The 21,038-nt window shown below is 38.6% G+C and overlaps 1 protein-coding gene across 8 annotated transcripts in view; it reads left to right on the plus strand.

Annotated features, from left to right (window-relative positions):
* WASF1 (WASP family member 1) overlaps positions 1 to 21,038 on the plus strand; it is a 92,546-nt gene that overhangs the window by 40,617 nt on the left and 30,891 nt on the right. The window contains exon 2 of one of the 8 annotated variants that reach the window (XM_065834663.2): positions 8,522 to 8,602. The exons of 4 other annotated variants lie outside the window; for them this stretch is intronic. Coding sequence is in view for 2 of the 4 variants with exons in the window: in XM_065834661.2 (XP_065690733.1) it covers positions 20,900 to 20,988 (89 nt within the window). In the remaining 2 variants the exon portion in view is untranslated. Of the gene's footprint in view, positions 1 to 8,521; positions 8,603 to 8,660; positions 8,680 to 20,849; positions 20,989 to 21,038 lie in introns of those variants that run through there. 3 more of the 8 variants (XM_071806649.1, XM_065834661.2, XM_065834660.2) reach the window with 3 other exon arrangements.

Below are 21,038 nucleotides of genomic sequence, written 5' to 3' on the forward strand. Positions count from 1 at the left end.
ACTTAATTTTATCTAAATTTAAGACCTCAAACAATTTAGAATTATCCTAGCAGAAATTGTAGAGTGTTCTCCACCTATGCAGATTTAGTACACGATGTTTTGAAGCACTTACCCCATACATGAATTAGAGATGCCCCTTGAAAGTTTTTTAATCCGTGCCTCAGAAGACTTTTCAGCTGATCTGTGGAATTTACTGAATACTTAAGATTAACCATCTTCATTTCAGCAAACAAGCTCCAGTGAGCATGCAGTTTAAATAATGTGAATGTGTAAGTACTGTCTGTGTTCCCCTCTCTTCCTCTCAAATTCTTTGTTTGAAACTCAGCAACCCATCAGCTGTGCAATGAAGTCCTTCCATTTTCTTTATATTTCTGTGTTGTCATAAGGAATCAAAAATAGAATGATAAATGCAGCAAATAAGTTGCTAAAATACGTAACAAACTGTTTCAAGACTTTCTAATTGCCTTATTTTATATATATTCCATTAATGTAGGAGGAAATCTTTTGTACACATAGGAACAAGCAGTTACTTCATGCTTAATTTATGTAGTATCTTGAAAGGGTCTATTTTAATACTAATAAAGTGAAATACTTTCTTCAACGCAGAAATGTGGCAAATGTAATGTGTGACCAGTCACATATGATAATTTAAAACATATTAAATACTGAATATAATGTTTACTTTATGTACTTTCTATTAACAACCTTAGCTTGGATTTCTCAGAACATTTATACAGCTGTAACTCTTACTTGCTCTTAGTTTTACAGTGAAGTTTGTGTATTCTTTGCTCTTTTCAACAGAAAAATGTAAGTCAAGAATTCAGTAGCATTACCAGCTGAAGTTAACAATTACAGTTTTGGGTAAAATATTTGTAACTCTTGAAATTTACCTCCAAGACAGTGCATATTTTAATTTTTGAAATAATTTAATAGGTGCAAATTTTTTGTTGTTGTTGATGTACTGATTTGATTTCTCAGCTTTGAATTGTTTTGATCAATCTCTGAAAAAATACTTTGAATATTTTTACCACCATTACTTATTACTTTGAATTGTCCCAATTCTGATCACAAGAACAATCACGGCCTTCTCTAGGAGAGAGATTCTAGGGGTGAGTTAGCAGTCTGAGACACCTCTGCTTACTTTTTGCCCTCCCTGACAAGGTTCTTTATTTGAAAATTATTAGGAATATTTCTTCTCCGTGTGCGTATCGAGAGTTACTACAGACTTGTCTGAACTTGGGTGTTTCAGGTGCTGTTGCAGCAAGGGCAGGCGAGCGGCTGAGTGACGGGGCTGTTGATGGCAATGTCAGGAGGAGAAGCGAGGACGTTGCTGCCGGGGCAGTGGTGCCAGACAGTGTTAGCGTGTTCGGTCAGAAACAATTGCAGTTCGACTTCACAGGAGACCACGCAGTGCATAACAATGCTTGACAATAGTCTCCTTATCTCCACATTTCAGTTTACAGAGGTGACTAAAATGCATCTTGGTATGGAGTACGATGATTATGTGCAGTTCTTTGCAGTGCTTCTTTAAAAACATTCAGCTTTAAAGTGATAAATCAGAGAGCATCTGATTGTACTCTGGATGCTGGTAATTGAGGACAGTGCTCAAGTGGAAACTGATACTAACACTGGAACTTCACATGTAGGAAGCAGTATCAAAACCAGAGCTTATATGAAAAGTTCAGAAACTATAAAAATACAGACTCAGTTTATTCATCCAGTTGCCTTTCTTTTCAGGCAGGTTTTCTTTTTCAGGCTGAGGTTGGTGTTTCCATGTAAGAGGTGTTTAAGAGGTATAGTAGTTGGTGAAGGCAGACGTTCTTTATAAGGAACTACCCTAAGGTTCTTGCACCATCCTATTAATAGAAGAGATTCGGGATAATTGAGTTTCTGAACAATGTCCTTAGTCTGTGACTAAAACAGTAATTCTACTATTTTCATGGGGAGTCTTTCACCCCTGTGTGGGTCCCGTGGTATGGTCAGTTGTGGATAAAGTTTTAGGTGTGATGGAATTTTATCATCTATGCACTTGGTTGTCTGTTTCTGCATAGTCATTGAAAAGAATTACGTAGAAGTTATTGCTAGTCACTCCCAGACTAGCCTGGATGTTGGCTGAGAGGCAGAAGATATGGCAACTTTTCATCCATTCCACAAGCCATGCAGCAAGCTGAGAAATGAGTTTGGTTTAGGTTAACAACAGAACTATTCAAATTCAGTCATATTTAGCTTGGATGTAGGTGTATCTGAGATTATTTTTAAGCTGTTAAATAAAATCATAACATTTTGATATAAACTATCTTCCTTGTGCAAGAAAGGGATAAAGGACTGTAGATTTGCTATCATTTTGGCAGTTACCTGGAGTTAGTACAAATCCTAGAATGACTGGCATTTATGCACCCAACATCGATGACTGAGACTCTTGACAAACAAATTCTGTTTGAGTTTGTTATGGAGGTTTAAGATGCTGCTCTCTGCTGTCTGTCCCACCTATCTGATGCCCCTTTGAATGGATGGAACAGGATTTGTCTGCTTTTCATCTGTTCTCGGTTCAGTACTTTAAGCTGATAGCTTAAACTAAACTTGCCAGAGCTTGTGTGTTAAAGCTTCGAGATAGGCAGAAAGCCAAGGTACAGTTTTCTGGAGGTTAGATTGTGTCCCCAGAAGAGCTATTTTTGCTGTGAGTAATCTTTCCCCCACACCTCCATCTTCTCTGTTTTCCCAGTATATTTATTTGGGACAAATAAGACATTCCCAGATATGATGAAAGCTGTGGGGTCTCAAGTATGCAGGTTAGCTCTGTTTTTTGTGAAACATTGCAACAACTTTATTTAGGAGTTTGCCAGACTTTCTGAGACATTGATGGATGTTTTTAAGGACAGGTTAACTTATGATTTGCTGACAATAACTTGCATATAATTGACCCTTCCATAGAATGGAAGGATGGACTGTAGATCACCTGAAACTTTTCCTGCTCTTGTTCTCAACTTTATGATTCTTAGAGTCTTTTAAAACTTGTGTCCAGGGGTGCCTGATGTTGTATATTCAGTTCTATTTCAGCAATCCTGACCAGAAGCTGAAAGGGGATTTTTAAAATTTGATGTTCTCATCTACAGTTGTGTTTAGAAGGAACAGATGGCCTTTAAGCAGGTTGGAATTGGCAGGTAGGAAACTGGAGCCTCTTGAGGACATAAAACATATCAGTCTCATGCAAACTTCTGAAAACTGTGGAAACTTATTTTTTCCACGTTCTGCTCTTTCAATATTGGCTAATAGAAATCACTAAAAATATGGCAGTGGTTGAAAATGTTGATTTAAATGAAAAATTCTCAGGAAAATACTTTCAAAGTGACATTATCTACTTTTGCAGTGAGAAAAGCTTGTTCCTAAAACCTTTTTGTTTCAATTTAGTTGTTAGTGTGCTGTTACATTGGCTGGATCTACAACGAACAAGAACCTCCTCTTCTTATCCTTGGTCTCAAAGTTAACATTTTTGCTCTAGGTTTTGTGTAGTCATTTGGTTATTTAGTTATGTGACAAGATGCTTCTCTTTCTTCAATAAGTAGTAATAATCTTTCTGAGTTACAGGAATAGTAGCAAACAGTTTCTTTATGAGGAATAATTGTGGTTTGATAAACTTAGAATCTTTGTTATGAATGACTGTGTGACTACAATTGCCAGACAATCATTTTCAGCCTTTTTATCTATGGATAAGACTGTCTAGGTATTTACTCAATGATAGTTTAGTGGTATTAATGTAAAGTCTTGTAGAAAGTTGCTTTTCGTTATTTCTTCTTCCTTTCCTCTTTTATTAGCAAAATATTCTCCCTGTAGTGATGCCTGATATAAACTGGGTATTGGAAGAAGCAGCTTTGGACTTCTGATGTAGCTTAATAGCAAAACAGAAGGGATTTCATCTTCCTATTATTTTCCTTTTAGTTAGTTTCTTTCTGGTTAGTACTCTGGAGGAAAGTGGGTTCAGTATATGACTGGGATATATATTTTGAAACATCTCTTGTTTGTTGCTTTAATACTTAGATTACTGTGCCCCTCCCTCCCTCTTACTCATGTGCATTGGAATGGATCATCTAAACACTAATAGAATAACTCCAAGCACGTAGGAGTTCCCATGTCAGTTAAACCTTAGTTCATGTAAACGTGTACGTGGCAAGGATCATGTGGGTACTACTAACTCCACTCCACATACACAGGAGTTAACATGTGAGTTAAATAATAATTATATAAGCTGGTACCAGTCTTCAGTTATAGCCAGAAACTTAAAGTGGAAAAGAAAATGTAGACATGACATAACCACAAGAGGTTTATTTATAGCTGTTTGCATATTTGAGGTGTTCTGTTGTTCATTCCACTTTTTGCATACATGTAGTTCAAAGCAGAAGTTCCAGTGTTGGTGCAAAAATTTAGGAGCATTTCTACAATCTGTGTGCGGCCGTGAGTCAGAGTAGGTAATTCTCTTAGCCTTTCTAGTCATTGGTTCAGGTGTGAATTCAGGTAGTATTTTTCCTCACATGAGAGGCTACCCCTTTGGGAACACTACTAAATTGAGGTTACGGATTATAAAAACATAGGTAAATTTGGCATGTTTTTTGAGAAATGTGCAGAAATCATATTATGCCAAACCAACTTAAATTTTTTTCTTTAAATCTCTGCTTTTAGATCTCATATTTTGGACCTTTCATTGTATCTACATATAAATATAAAAATAAGTGTGTGTTCAGTGAATAAACAGCAGTATCAGTTTTGTCACCAATGTGGTATTGTCTTCTGCTTGCTGTTGCAGAGTCTCCAGACTATTAGTAGGAACTTGTTATCTCCTCTGTTGTGTGCATAGCCATGTCTATTTTCTTCTGTAGTAGGAAGCAATACAAATGGCACTCAGAGACTGCTTTAGCTTTTACTTGTTGCTGTCAGCTGCATTATTTTCTTTTGGATTGCACTGTCTGAATTTGTCGTGTGAATATTCCCACTAGGCTTTGTATGAATCATAGAACCATTTAGGTTGAAAAAGACCTTTGAGATCAGTGGGTGCAACTGTAAACCTAACACTGCCAAGTCCACCAAGAAACTATGTCCTTAAGGACCACATCTACAGGTCTTTCAAACACCTTACAGGGATGGTGACTCCACCACTTCCCTGGGCAGCCTGTTCCAATGCCTGACAACCCTTTCTGTGAAGAATATTTTCCTAATTCCCAATATAAACCTCCCCTGGCCCAATTTGAGGCTGTTTCCTCTAGCTAGTCCTAAAATTACATTTGACCCTTTGAAGGCAACTGTGAGACTGATGAGGCCCCCAGTGAAAATGAGTTTGACACCCTGCTCTAGCTAGATGGTCTTTAAGGTCCCTTCCAATCCTAACCATTTTTTTAATTCTGTGATTTGATTGTTACTTGGGAGAAGAGACTGACACCCTCCATGCTCCAACCTCCTTTCAGGTAGTTGTAGACAGCAATCAGGTCTCCCCTCAGCTCCAGGCTAAGCAGCCTCAGTTCCCTCAGCCACTCCTCATCAGACTTGTGCTCCAGACCCCTCACCAACTTCACTGACCTTCTCTGAACTCTCTCCAGCAACTCAATGAATGTTTCCAATTTGTGTGACTGTCAATGAAACTTTCTTGGAGATGCTAGTCACAGTGATGCCTTCATACTCTCACCCACCAACGTCTCTTAAGAGACACTTTAGGTAGGAATTATGTTTTAAAAGGAAGAAAACTTCTCATTTTTTTATTATTCTCCTTGGTGTACAAGTGTTTATCTCCAGTAGCACTCTTGAGGGTAGTGTCAGCCCTTGCACACACCATGCAGAGACTACTCTACTCCTCTTCACTCCTTTCAGCTGTCTGGCCAGATCAGAGCTTCAAATGCTTATCTGCAGTGCCAGAATAATTTCTATGCAGTAAACCCTAGCTTTTGGGGGTTCCCACTTTTTTTTTAGGTTTTGCTTATTGCGTTCTCTTTTGTGGTATAATTTTTACTGTTTGTTGGTTCCTGCCTCCCACCCCCTTGTCTGTTTTGGTTTTGGACCTTCTACTCATGGTAGAGTTTTCTTCAGGTTTCACCTTTTACCTTTAAGAAGGTGGATTCTCACTGCTGTGAAGTCATCTTCAGCTAAGTCTGTGAGCTGTAACATTTGGACATGGAATGACTGCTACATTTCACTGTTGGTACAGACATTTTCATATCTGTACCGCGTCTTTGGCAGATGCATTTGCAGATGTTTTGTGCCAGACACAAGAGACGGGTCCAAGGAGAAGCTCTAGATGTAGTCTTCTGAGAAAATCCATTATTTTGGGCGTAGATCCTAGGCCTAACTCTTCAAAGTTTTCTCAATTCAGCCAGACTTTCCATCAAGGAGAAATAAGACTGCTTCTAATTGTGAGACCACTGTGCATTTCAGGGACAAATTCTCAACCAGGCTGTTTCTGTTAAGACCTTAGCTATTTTCTGCTAAGCATGATGGCTTTACTTTCCTTATTCCGTTAAAAACTGCGCTAAGACTTGTTAGCTTGCAGAGAGCCGAAGAGGCATGGCAGGGAACTTCTTCGCTTCCAAAAATCTAGATTGACACTCTCAAGGGAAAACTTTGCGTTGCCCTTGTTCAGTGGATATAAGTGATGCTTTTGGTAGCCCTTTTTATTGCTCTGAAGTTCTTAGGATTGCATCTTAGTGCTTTACAGACCTTGTGCCATAATATACTTGCCATACCTAAATCCGCTTTCTTGGTTACTCATACTTCTTCCATTTCAGTAGTTACCCAGAGTTGAGAGAGTTACTTTTCTGCTGGGACTTCAAAACCTCCAGTGACATACTCTGAAGAATGCTGCAGGTTGGTTGTCTCAGATGTCTGTGTATCAGAGACGTGGAGTATCTTTCATTCCCTGGTGGTACTAAGGCGAGGACACTGGAAGAACTTGTGTAGCTACCCAAATCACTAGTCTGCTCCTCATACGGTCTTTGCTTTCAAGTCTCTTGAAAGCTTTGGCCTAAGCAGTTGTCACAGCGTGAAGGAAATCTTACGGCGTGAGTACAGCTCCGTAGGAGTGATTCTACCCAGCTAGTGAGTTCAAATGGCAACTGTTCTTCTGTCCTTGCATGTAGAATGGACTCTGTCTTATCTCAGGGATATGAGAACTGCTGTAAGTGAAGACTAACCCTTCTTAAAATTCTTTGGCTTTGCATATAACTCCAGAGTCAATCAGGTCAATCAGTTCTATCAAGACTTGGTTTGGGAGGTCATGGGATTCCTTCCCAGTTGCTGGTTTTTGTCTGCTTGTTGTGGATACCTTCTTTTTGTGTCACCAAAAGTGTGATGAACACTGAACACAAAAATTGTCTGCTGCGTAATAAATTTTCCTCTAACACAAGGTCTACTTTTTAGAAACATAACTGGAGTTACTCCCACAATAAACATCCCTTGAGTTTCCTGACATGGCTGTTCATCTAGAGATATGCCTCTAAAAGATGTATTTTTTGTTGGTTTTGTTTGTTTGTTTGTTTTTAATGCAGGGTATTTAGTTGGGTGTTGGTTTAACTTTCTTATTTAAGAATTCAGTGGCTACTTTGTTGCCCTTTTTTGGAGTGCAGTGTTGGTTGCACTGCAGACATCACCTTGGATCTTTGCTTAGGAGATGCCTCCTCTTAGCTCTAACCTAGGTGATGATCCTCAGGATCTCTTCCAATTGAAAACACCCGTCACCTCTTTGGGATCAGGCCTGAAGCAGTTTCACCTTGAAAGGAAGCATTCAACATCATTCTGTCCAGTAACCCCTAGGTCTAGTCTGATTCCCTAACAGCCCTTAGCCTTACAATCTCCATCTCTTTTCAGTTGCCTTTTATTTTTAACAAAAAGACTGAAATAGCAAGAAATGACTTTTCTAACCGGAGGGCCATGGAATTCATCTTTCCCATCTCAAGAAGAAGATAATTTACTGCAATTATTTTCTCATACCAAAGAGAGAGATATCTTGGATCAGAGGAGTCTGGATGCCTGTATTTGCCAATTCAACATGATGTGCAAGACACAATGATACTGTCTCTTTAATAGAGATATTGGCCCACATCTCTTGGTTTTCCAGACACTTCTATATCTTCTGTCTGGCAGAAAACACCTTGCAGTCTGGAGTGATCTGGCCGTTGTCCTTGTGTGCTGTTGGAGGTGATACATTCTTACATGTGAAGTATCTCGTTAGTAGTGTGAAAAGAATGACTCTCTTCTCTTTACTAGTAAAAGGCTCCCTGCAAATCGTTTTGGGATATTGGTAAATATAAAAAGTCTCTACTAGCCCCTGTGCAAACCCCTGGAGAACAGCAGAACCATTCTGGACTTGGTTTCTACCTCTGCTTACCTTCTCAGAGTTGTGATCTGTACAAGGGAATTTTTTTTTCCTGGTGTTTCCATATATCCTCTTCCCACATACTGATAAGCTTGTTAGGTATTCTGGGCCAGACAGCAGCCTGCCCCTATGCTGAATCCCATGCTAAATTCCACATCTACTCCTTTTCAGGCATGTCTCCAGATTATGTGGATTCCTGACTCGTGTTTCATCAGCATACTGTTTACAGTCTCCTGGACAGTCTTCTCATCTGTAAGTTAATAAAATAACCTGAATCTGTGTCTGAAGAACACCTCTTGACTTGAACCAAAGTCCATGTGATAAGCAAGGTATTCTGAACTTCCTTGACTATGCAACTTGTCCTTCCATCAGAAAGGCATGTTGTTGCCTGGTTTTAATGATCTTAAATTTAATTATAGTATGTTTTAGATATATAAAACTGAAAAGACAGTAAAGGACAACAGTAGAGTTGGAGAGACAGAATTTTCTGAGGAAAATGGGCAATGAAGAACTCTTTTAGGATGGGAAAAAAAACCTAATATTAGTAATAAATCTAGCATGGAATTGGCATATTTTCTCCTGTCATCTAAGGAGTGCATTGTGCTTAAATTTAGTATCAAGGGCAAGGATTTAACTAGATTTAAGATGGAGCTTGATTAGTTTAGTTCATTAGTAGGATTATACAGTGTTTTCTTCTGCATTGCATAGGATTAGATTTGTGGTTTAAGGATGACATATCCTACCCAGATTGCAATTTAGCCACTCAAAATATATACATCTCAGATAGTCTAATCTATTTATTTTCCAAGACTGCTGAACACTGTGTGTATAAGTAAATCAGGCTCCTCTCTACCTGGCTGAGTCATTTAACTTGAGTCACCCACACATGCTTAGAGGTGATTAATTTGTCTAGCTACCTAGACAGCCTTCTAAACTCTGTCATTCCCAGGAGAAGCTTGAAAAGGTGAGCTGGGGATTAGACCTGTGACTGATTTCATCTCATGTGAGAGTGGTTGTTACTGTCTCTGACTGAGAGACCATTCAGTTGGTTATGCTGTATTAGTGTAGCACTCAGGTCATTTAAACCTACGTCTTCCACCTTCTAGGGAAGAAAGGGCTAAGCAATTGAGGAAAAATACTTTTCAGGTAACCAGGACATTAACCTGGAAGGATGCATATCTAATTTTCTAATCAATAATTCTGGAAATGGTTTCATCTTATGACAAGATATATATTTTTTTTAAATGCATAATTATTTCCTAGGATTAAGATCTGGAAACTTAGTTCTGCTGCTTGCAGCTAATATCCCAATTTCTGGATAAAATTTGGCTTGCTTATTTGCTTGCTCAGTTTCAAGTGCTTTCACGCAAAATGTTCTGTGGCTTAATGCTTTTGATTACTGCAATAAGGGAGAGATGAATTCATTCCTCTTCATCTGGCTCCCATCCTTTAATCAGTGTTTCCATTTCTCAAGTGAGTTCTCCAAACAGCAGGCTTTTGTTTGGGAGGCAAGAACCATCCCTCCTTTGGTGCCTACACTTCAAAGGGGTTGGATAGAGTTTATCTGAAGTACGTGGAGGCCTTTTAGATTTCCCATAGGTTCCATACCTTTTTGATAGAAAAAAAAAATGTAAATGGACTGGATTGCTCTTTGTAGGCACCTGTGATTTCTGTGCATTCTGTGGAAATACAGACGTTTAGCTACGTATGGTGACTTACCACTGCTGTCCTCAGGGACTGCTGAATCGATGATGGTGCTGTCTTCCCAGAGATGCATCTTTCCTCCCTTTTTCTGTGTCTTGAAACCAGTATTTTAGTGACAGCACCAATATTTGATAATCAGAAATTTAGACAGTTTTAGTCCAGTACTGTGTCCTAAATTCTCTGTATGTCTACAGTTAACATATCTTAAATGCAGAAGGAATTACTGAAATTACTGAGTTCGCTGGTTCTTAATGTTATCTACTTCTGAGGTAAACAGGTATCTTTATTAACTGATAATTACATGTACTAGTTCAAAGTCTTAACAACTCCAAGCTACCTTTTCAGAGCTCCCTGTAGAGACAGCTAAAGATAATCTCATTTCTCCATCTTTATTCAACCAGTATCTACCCTTTGCTAAATACTTGTTAAGAGAGAAGGAGCCAACTTTATTAACTCTTTTGCTAGGTCTGCCCTTCCTCTTGACTGGCTGGGCTAATCTGCTGTTTTGTTTCTTTTCCTTTTCATGTCTGTAGTCCCTTGACTCCCTCAAAGGAGCCAGCAGAGATCTCTGTTTACTCAGTGTTTCTGTTATCACAGAATATATTATGATTGTCACACCTAATGGTTGAGAGAGCTACGCATGTTTTCCCTGCAGACTGAGAGCACCTTATTTTCCCTGATAAATATATACATGCAGGTTTTTTGGTCATAGTGATTTAATAATGCTGATGCCATAAGCCTTGTAGTGTACCTTTACTGTATCTTTATTAAGAAGTCTAATGTAAGAGGAGCGCACAACTGAAAACACTCTCCTGTCCTCGTGAAGATAAGTGTCCTTGCAGAGCTTCCAAATGTTAATCGTTTGTCTCTGCTTGAAACCGAGGTGGCATTTCCAGGTTAGTGACTGTAGTTTTCATTCCCGTGGATTTTGTATTTCCAAGCCCAAATCAGAAAGTACAAGAATGTGTGACTTTCAGAATGTTCATGTTTGTGCCTCCTGTTATTTAAGCCCAGTAACTTTAGGTAATTGTTGACTGAAGCATAGCATAAAACCATGTTGTTTTTAAAATCAAGATTCCAAACCTGGGGTCAAGAAAAGGAGGTGATTAGAGTCATTCTTTGTCTGTTTGTCTATGATTCCTATTTCATCCCAATAATTGCTAAACTCCTGTCTGATATGAGTCAAATTTCATAAGGGAATGGATATTTGAAACATTGTTAAACTCCTGCACATTATTATGAAAATGTATGTCTTTGCAAATGTTATGGGCAATGGAAAGGGGACAGTGTTAGTTTACATGTAAATAGATACAAGAAACCAGAGAGGAAAGTCATCTTACAGATATCCCAATTATGGGAACAGCTTTAGTTAATGCTCACAATCAACCATGACACAAAAGCATTGAGAGAACGCGCTTTAATTAGTGCCAAAAGTTTTCTCAGCAATATTTATTCCTTTCCTGGCAAGAATATTCTCAAACTCAGACCTAGACAGTTAATGCAAATGCTGGATAGAATTAATCTTAGTATTTAAATTTAGGCAAAATACATATGTAAAAATGAGGTTTTTAAATACTGCTTATGAAAATATGAGGAAATCTAATTTTTTCTGGAAAATAAGATTTTCCTTATGATATATTTTAAGGTGTTTAAATTATGGCTTGTAGAAATTATGAAATATTAGAAATAATTTAATAAAATATAACAAGTTTAAAAATTTTATTGCAGGTAATCCCTACTTGCAACATAAATTTGCTAAACGAATATTGTTTCATTTATAGGACAAAGTATGCAGCCTTATTTATCTTTCATCGGAGTGTTGTAACAGAAGGGCAAAGAGTGTCACACTTCTTGTTAATAAATATTGGCATGAGTTGTTTCTTCAGTTTTCTGTGGAAGGTTATTTAGTCTTTGGAAGTCATGCAATTGAGGCTAATAGAAAAAAACTTCCTATGTTATCTTCTAAATGTGGTCCTGCAAAGAATCTCATTTAACTTCAGAATAGCTACTTAAAGGACCAAGAGTTTGAGAGTCTGCACCTCAGACCTCAACCTTCAAAGGACATCCAAACTAGCAACTTAATCAAGAAAAAAAAAAAAACCCTAACTTGCAATATCGAATTTATGCAAGTGCAAATTTAGAGTAGGTGATAGCAACCAATAATTGAATAAATTAAATTATTCATAGAAACACAGAATTTTTGGGGTTGGAGGGGACCTCTAGAGATCACAGAATCTTAGGGATTGGAAGGGACCTCGAAAGATTATCTAGTTCCAACCCTCCTGCCATGAGCAGGGACACCTTCCCCTAGCCCAGGTTGCTCAAAGCCCCATCCAGCCTGGCCTTGAACACTTCCAGGCATGGGGCATCCTCAGCTTCTCTGGGCAGCCTGTTCCAGTGCCTCACCACCCTCATGGGGAAGAATTTCTTCCATATGTCCAATCTAAATGTACTCTCTTTCAGTTTAAAACTTGTCCAGTCACTACAGGCACTGGTAAAAAGTCTCTCTCCATATTTCTTATAGGCTCCCTTTACATATCGGAAGACCACAGTAAGGTCTCCCTGGAGCCTTCTCTCCTCCAGGCTGAAAAATCCCAACTCTCTTCAGCCTTTCCTTATAGGAGAGGTGCTCCAGCCCTCTGATCATCTTCATGGCCTCCTCTGGCCCTTCTCCAACAGGACCATGTCCCTCTTATATTGGGGGCTTCAGAGCTGGACGCAGGACTCCAGGTGAGGTCTCACCAGAGGAGAGGGGCAGAATCACCTCCCTCGGCCTGCTGGTCACGTTGCTTTTGATGCAGCCCAGGATACGGTTGGCCTTCTGGGCTGCAAAGCGCACATTGCTGGCTAAACACCATCCTGATGTTTAGAGTTGTTTATGTGTGCTCATGTAACGTGAATGCATCCAGAATGCTGTTTTCAATTTTGGATACCACACTGCTAGAATACTGCTGATAAATCAGATGGTACTTCAGTAAGAATAATAAACATTATTGGAATTAGTGTAGGGGAGCAAAACTAAGAGGGAAAGTTGGAGAACTGGCACATTTTCCAGTCTATGAGATGTAGTTGGTTGTAGAAGAATTTACCCAAGAAATTACTGTAAACCCCCTACCTAAAATGATAAAAATTGAATGGGAAAAATACTGGAAAAATTATTGTCCCAAACAGCACTGCACTGGGTAGGAAACAGGCACATCTGAGTCCTTACTAAGCAAATATTGTATTCACTTCAGTGGGGAGTTTTGACATCATACTGAGTGAAGAATGAAATGATCAGCTTTCTAGTCTTCAACAATATAAATCATCAGTGTTTCTGGACTGTTTAATTTTTAATAACATTTCTGTTCAAGAGTAAACAACTTCTCTGTGAATGTTAATACCTTTTTCCTGCAGCATGTCTGTTCAAACATTTTAAGTAGCATAAATGACAGTAGACAGGGCAAAATGCTGTTTACGCACACTTATATTTTTTGCAACAAATCTTCTTCTGAGGATTGTTATTGTTCACAAGGGGGAAAAATTCATCTACAAAGAAGCTTAGCTAGTAATGATAAGGTGATTATTACACATCTGTACATCCCACTTGATAGTTGCTATTATCTTAAGTCTTCCTTTAAAACTGTGAATAAGAAAATCAAAACCCATAATCTGTCATTTGTGGTTTTGGTATCCTGGCATAAAATGCATTTAGACATTTGGTATCATAGCATAAAGTGCAGTGAAAATTCCATTTTTAAATACATGGCTTGTCTCTGGCTCTTGATGTGCTAACATCACTTCCTCAAATCTGTAGTAATTTTTTCAGGCACAAAAAGCTTCTGATAGTCATTGCTGACACCTGTTATTTAGTTTAGTAAGTGAGTACCAGTTAGTATAGTGTGTATCACTGGTGGATTAATATACGGGAACTGCATAAGTAGCTTCTGCCTTGTATTGAGGATTCTTAGTCCCAGCCCCCTCTGTACATTGGTCCAGTTACTACTGTAGATTATTTATTATTTCATTAGCATCCAGTTTCTTGGATTCAGCAGTAAGGTCAACATGGCGAAAGGCCCAGACTGTCGTATTCTCCTTCCTTTCCTCACCCATGCACAGCCACTCATTTCTTTTATTTTTGGCACATTGTAATTTAATATTTACCACTTGTAGCTTGATACCAAAGGAATAATTCTTTTTCAATCACTCTGCCTTCAAGGGGTTCTCCACTTGTGCCTGAGGAAAAAGGGCAGGCTTTGGTCAGCAGGGGTGAGTGCTTCTGTGTTTCCTTTGTCAGGACAGCTCTGTTGTTAAGGCAGGGCACCGCGTGTTGAATTCTAATGGTCTGTGCTTGGGCCAGCCTGTTTGGCAGGGGCTGGCGTGGGAGGTGTTGGCTGCGGTTCCCGGTGCCCCAGCCCCAGGGCCGCCTAGGCACGGGGAGCTCTGGAAGTCGGCAGCGTGGCGCTGATGGGGAACGTGGCGGTTCTGTGCCCCGGCCAGGGTGGGACACCCGAGCTTCCCAGTGCCCACCGGGTTACTTTTCAGAGCAGCTGGGAAGTTCAGGTACTTTTTCTTTAAATATTTGTTATTTACTGCCATGAAACGCTGTCCATTCAAAAGCAGGTTGTTGTATCTGTGCAATGGAAGTATATTGGTGTCCATTTGATATGGATTTGGTAAATTTTATAAAATTAGACAGTCGATGTGTACATTTAACAGGTCTTATCCTGAGCTGGTACAGGACTGTGTAACAAAGATAATATTTAGAATATACATTTTCAAGAAAAAATTTAGAAAATTCTCAAAGGTATTATATTATGATAGATATACCAAAACCACAGTTCCGGTACTAAGGTTTTGATTTTAAATTAACACTGGGTTAGTTATCTGTCTCTGTCAAGACTATAATAAAGAGCTTTTGTTGCAATCCATCATAGGGCTTTTGTGTTACACACCGTATGTAGAAACTGTTAACAGGAAAACCAGATTAATGCTGCGAGAAAAAATGTCATCAGATAAAACGTAGGTCTCAAAAAGCAATTTCAAATCACATAGTATGTTATGCATTAATACATTTTTAGCCTTTGGGGAATGGAGGAAAACTTGTAATCAAAAATTAATTTGAGCATTCTTGGCTGTACCTAAATTAGAAACCAGGATACTTCCAAAATTGGTTTTAATCAAATGACCTGACAGGAGCTCACTAGGAGAAAAATAATGAGTACAGGGGAATCTGAATAATATTTAGTAATGCTGACAGGAAATATTGCAGCTCTTTTTTCAACTCTTACATATGATATTTAAAATATTTCTATTTGAGGTAGCAGTGTATGTGTGTGAATATATATAATGCAAATACATTGTGCAAATACTGTATATTTTTTAAATAACTAACTTCTTCAGGAAGCTTAATAGAAATAAAAGTGCAAGGAGTTGCCTTTTTTTTTTTTCTCAATTGATAACCTAACAATAAAATGCAATGTGTCACATCTAACTTTGTTCATTGAACATTGTCTATGAGCCAGAAACGCAAGTGGCTTTAGTGCCTTATTGCCCGCAGCAGTCCTAATGTTCAGGGTAGGTAGTGTTGAACCCAATTTCTTTTTTTTCCAAGAGCAATTTGATTTAAATAGTTTGTTTATTAAGATAAACAGAAAAGTTTTTACAGTTGTTAGCAAGACACATCAATAACTGCCCTTGTGGTGGCTGTGTTTGTGGTGTTTTGTTTTTGTTTTTTGTTTTTTGTTTTTTTTTTTTTTTTTAGTTTGCTGTAGGTTTGTTAAATTTCATATAAAAAACTTACGTTTGAAAAACACCACAGTAAGACAGAAGCTGCTGGTAGAGGATAAAAATGAAGGAAGCAACATGGTTAAAAGGATTGATGCTTAACAAATTAAAAATCAGTAGGTAGTATTCCAGAAAATCAGAGGTGAAAACAAAGGGAAGAACTTCAGTTGTATGAAATAAAGCTGAGCTTAGCCTTGTAGAAAAAAAAACTAAATCTAAACCAGCCGTAGTTTGTGAGCTGCTGTGCTCCAAATTATTTGTGTTCAAATTCCAATTCATTAATAGGAGTTCTGCTTAGCAAAAGGGAAGAGTTTTGCAAAATCTGCCTGCTGTTTATTCAACCCTATTGGACTTTGCACCTATATTAGGAAAAAGAAACTGATATTGAGCTGAATATTCTCTTGTCATATTTAGGATACCTTAGGTTTTTGCTCTGTACACGTGGTCAGGGCGAAATCTTTCATTAGGGCTTGAGGGGAAAGAGAGGACTGTATAAATGGGGGTGACAGCCTCCGTCACCTGCGCACTGCAACGAGGGGACCAGTGGCAGTGCAAGCTAAACACGGGTGGCAGGAATTTCAGACAAGTGTGTAAGGACCCTGAGAAAGCCCAAACCCATACAACAGGTTGTAGCTGGAGTCAAGCTCTAAAGATCTTCCCCAGCAAAACTGGAGGCCCTGAAGGCTGGACACATTCAGTACAAACTGGTTGCTGCATCCTATGATGCTGCATTTATTTTTGTACATGCTGCTCCTTGACTGGACCCAAATTGCAGTGTCTCCCTTACTTGAAAATGTGCTTTTGCCTCCCTTAAAACTTGAGGTAGACCCTGTAGGTAAGAATTGGTATGTCAGCTTTCTCCTCTGAAATACTACTGCTGTTTCTATTAATTAAGTTGTACTTGCTGCATTAGCAGCAATACTCTGCAGTTACTAGGGGGTCCTATTTTGCAGTGTTACCTATGCTAGGAATTCTGCTATTGCTGCCATCACTGGAGTTACCTCAGTGACAGTAACTAAGATTTTTGGAAAAAACTAATTTATCACAGATATAGATCTTAAAAGTCAGCATAAAAATAATTAATTACTCCATTTTTTCTCGCCCATGACTTGCAAAAATTGCCTTCATTTTTGCTGCACTGTTTCATAATAGTCTCAACCAATATAGGGCTGAAAATATGAACTTGTTTTTTTCCAGTGTAAAAAAAATTGTCTTTTGTTTGTTTGGTTTTTAGCTGAATAAAGGTGAAGCTTAGACATTTTGGCACGGAAGTAGATGTAGCTGTGGTTTGGGTCTAAAATCAAAGACATGATTTTAAAATTTTTTTTTCCATATTCTTTAAAGATGAGTGTGCCTGTGTGTGTGCAGGTGTGCATGCACACATCGGGGAGAAATTGTAGTCTTATGATACACATCTGGGAGAAAATTGGCTGCATGTTAGTAGCTGAAAAGTAGTTTTTTGATGCTGTCTGTAATTATGCCTTGGAGATTGAGTAGAACTCAAGTCCTACCCATTTTTGTGACTGCATTGTCTGTTTTCTGCTCATCTGATGTGACAGATGTACTGAGATGGTTGCAGATTGTTCTATAGGAAGAAAACAATACTTGCCAAAGACAATTACAACAATACAGAAGTCAGTCAATACTAAATACAGAATAAAAATTACAAGTGCATTTTAAAATACATTTTATAATTTTATGAGTTGGAAATCTTTTTGTTATTATCTTGCAAATCAAGTACTTTCCTGTACAGTGTTACTGAGATAGAGATTTCAGTGGCCTATTGACATATTAATCCATTTCTGCATATTCTTATCTTCAGTTCAACAACAGAATATTAAGAGAAGTTTTGAGAGGCTGTTATTGGTATTAGTTCAGGAACAGTATTTTTTATATTTTTTTATATTTGTGATTACAAATAAAATATTAATTACTCTGTGGTTTAATTTAAAAAAATGTATCCACCTCCTTTATATACCCTATATAGTCATTGCTCCATACATTGACCAAATATGTAACAATATTTTTGAACAGACAATCTAGTGTAGGAGATATTAAGATGTAAGCAGTTTGCTTTACACTCAAACAGCAGTGATGTGAACATCAACATCACTTTCTAGTAACATATTTTGCATTTATTTTGTCTGACAATGGTTTTTAGTCATCTTTTCCTAGTTATCTGCAGTTGGAAATATTTTTGAGACCAAGTCACAGAAGACTGAGGTTTGAGGGAAGTGTTCCAAGGAGATTTTCCATTCTGTGGCATGGTTCATAACATAAGGGATTGCAGAACTGTAATTTTAACAGATTTCTGTTCAATTGTTGATTTAAGATACCTGTCGTCTTCTTGTCAGTTCCAAGATGTATCTTCTAAGGGATGTTAATAGCCTTGAGAGTTTTAAAACCGTTATGTTGACTCATACTACTCAGCAGTAGGTGGTAGTGGCCTACTTTATTGAAGGACACCCTACCATGGTGTCTGTTTTTTTCTCAAGCTTTTTACCTGGACCTTGATGCTGCAGTGGGAGCTGCAGAGAAACAAGCTGCTTGAAGTCTTTGCACATTTGCCATTTCATAGGAGAGGTGTGTATTACAAGATCTTGTCATTGGTTTTTCTGCAACTAGTATAACTTGATGTATGGTAGAATAATTAACAGAAAATGTGATAAGAAAATGAGCTTGTTTGTTAACTGGTACACTTCTAATTTTATCAGATTCATTAATACATTTGGATATTTTTATTAGCTACTTTCATTATGTCCCAAAGTCTGTATAGTGTAGATCTAGTTAGTACATGACTATATAAGCAAATATAAAAACTATTGTATAGTCTATTTCTGTTTCTAAGGGTGGGTGGGGAGGCATTAAATTGATTGTGGTGTTTCAAACTGTGATCTGTTCTGCCAGGAGCTAGAACGTGATCAATTAAATGAGGCATATAAAAGGCATTGCTGTTGCACATTGTTAAAGGAAAATTACAAGGCATATGGTAATATTAAGGCATACAGATACGCTATAGAGATAGTTGGAATTAAACGTAATCCCCTGAAAGCAAGGGCACTCAGTGCTGTGTTATTGGAATATTATATAAAAATTATAAATTAATGTCTTTCATTAATTAATGCTGAGAAAACAATGTCAAATTTACTAAGGGCAAAATGTAACCTAATAAGAAGTAAACTTTCATTAAGAAAGACACGTGATCTTCAAATTTCATTAGTCTTCTGAAAAAAAAATCAAAGTATAATTTAATTACCAGTTACACTCTTGGGCAGGTTAGTCAGTTTTCCCCACCTTAACGTGTTTTCATTCCTACTTGTCTTATTGTACTTGCTAGAAAACCTGGATCATTACTGTGACAACTGACATTTCAAATTTTTAACAAGCTTCTAGTAATGTAACATTTCTCCACATATTTTGCAATTCTGAGATATTCCTACACGAGTGTTTTGAAGGGAAAACAGTAGCTGTTTCCAGCACCAGCGCTCCCCAGGGCCTTTCAGTACCTAAAAGGGGCCTGTAAGAAATATGGGGGCAGACTTTTTAGCACAGCCCGTTGTGATAGGGCAAGGGGTAACGGTTTTAAACTTAAAAGAGCGGAGATTCATGCTAGACGTAAGGAAGAAATTTTTTACAATGAGGGTGGTGAAACACTGGCCCAGGTTGCCCAGAGAGGTGCTAAATGCCCCATCCCTGGAGACATTCAAGACCAGACTGGATGGGGCTCTGAGCAACCTGATATAGTTGAAGATGTCCCTGCTTATTGCAGAGGGTTGGACTAGATGACCTTTGAAGGTCCCTTCCAGCCCAAACCATTCTATGATTTGATGATTCTGTGATTCTTGACACCAGCAGAAGGCTGAAACCCACTCGGTGGGAGCTGCGGTGTGGGCAGGGGGGCCAGTGCCCCCAGAGCAGGTTTCTCAGCTGCTGCCAGCAGTGTTTGAGAAATATGGGACAGAGATAGAAGAGCGTCACCCCTAAGGGCCTTGATAGCTGAAGAGGGCTGTACAGTGCACGAAACAACTTGCCTTTTGGAAAGAAGTGCAGTCAAATTTCATTAAGGATGCTTTTGTAAAAAGATAGTAATTAGCTTTTGTTAGTCCCATTGTTCTGCAGTTCTTTAAGTAATAGGAATTAACTGAAAAAGCAACTGGAGCATTTTACCTAATTCCTAAAAAATCATGTGTCAAAGCATGAGAGATTGATAAAAACGTTAGATACTCAGTATATACGCACATTTGTATTCTGTACTCATAATCACAGCATATGTATGGGGGGTGAGGTTGTGCCAGACATTGTGCAACTGAAGTAGAGGGGTTTGTAAAGAAGATTAGAGTTGGCTTCTCAAGTGGATTTGGAGTGTTTCAAAGGGTTCACGAGAAGTGAGGGAGAGGAGTTTTCAATAGTGGCTCTGCGAAAGAAACTGGCGTCTCTTTGTAAAGAGGAGTTTCACTTAAAGATGGCTGTAGACTAGAGCACTTCCAATTAAGCTGAGTGTAAACTAGTGCTGCTTCTTAAGGCTTGCCTCAACGATTTGTATAGGACAGTCAGGAAGAGATACTTGTGCTTGAGGATCCTGAGTCTGAGCCGGGGAGCAGTGGGGCTGCGGGGAGGGGGAGCTGAGACCTGTGAGGCAGGAGGAGAACTGGAATCCTCTGAGAAGGTGTCATGTAACCTGCCCTTCAGCCTGGGGATGCTCACAGGCACTGACATGCTGCTTCTCTCCTGCCTCTTTGGGATTACGAACAGTTTCCAGGACTTACTGAGGAGCAGCGTGGTAACAGGATTTTATGACCTAGGAATGATTTTTTCCTTTGCTGCCTGAGCAGCTTGGGTTATGGTTTGGGAGTAGGGTGTGGGGGGTGTATTTTTTTTCCTTTGCTTTTAACTTAAAGGATGTACTAGATAGTAACAATGCCTTTTTTGTTTTTTCCTCTTTCACAGCTCTAAAGCTGCATAATAAATATAGTGATTTCAAAATTTGTTAGCTTTCTTGATAAGAACTGCATTAGGAAATACATCTGTTATAGGAGTGAAGAAATTGTTTGGGTACAGTGAAGTTTGATTTGCTGTTGCATGCAATTGGGGAGGAATCGTCAAGATCTTCTAGTGGTTGCAACAAACTGCAAAGAATATGTGGTTCGTGGTGGACAAATTACCAGCAGGTATTTGTGTTGTATACAGCATCCTGTGGCATTGCCTTCCACAATTCATA

Source organism: Patagioenas fasciata, chromosome 3, assembly GCF_037038585.1.
Source record: "Patagioenas fasciata isolate bPatFas1 chromosome 3, bPatFas1.hap1, whole genome shotgun sequence".
NCBI classification, from domain to species: domain Eukaryota; kingdom Metazoa; phylum Chordata; class Aves; order Columbiformes; family Columbidae; genus Patagioenas; species Patagioenas fasciata.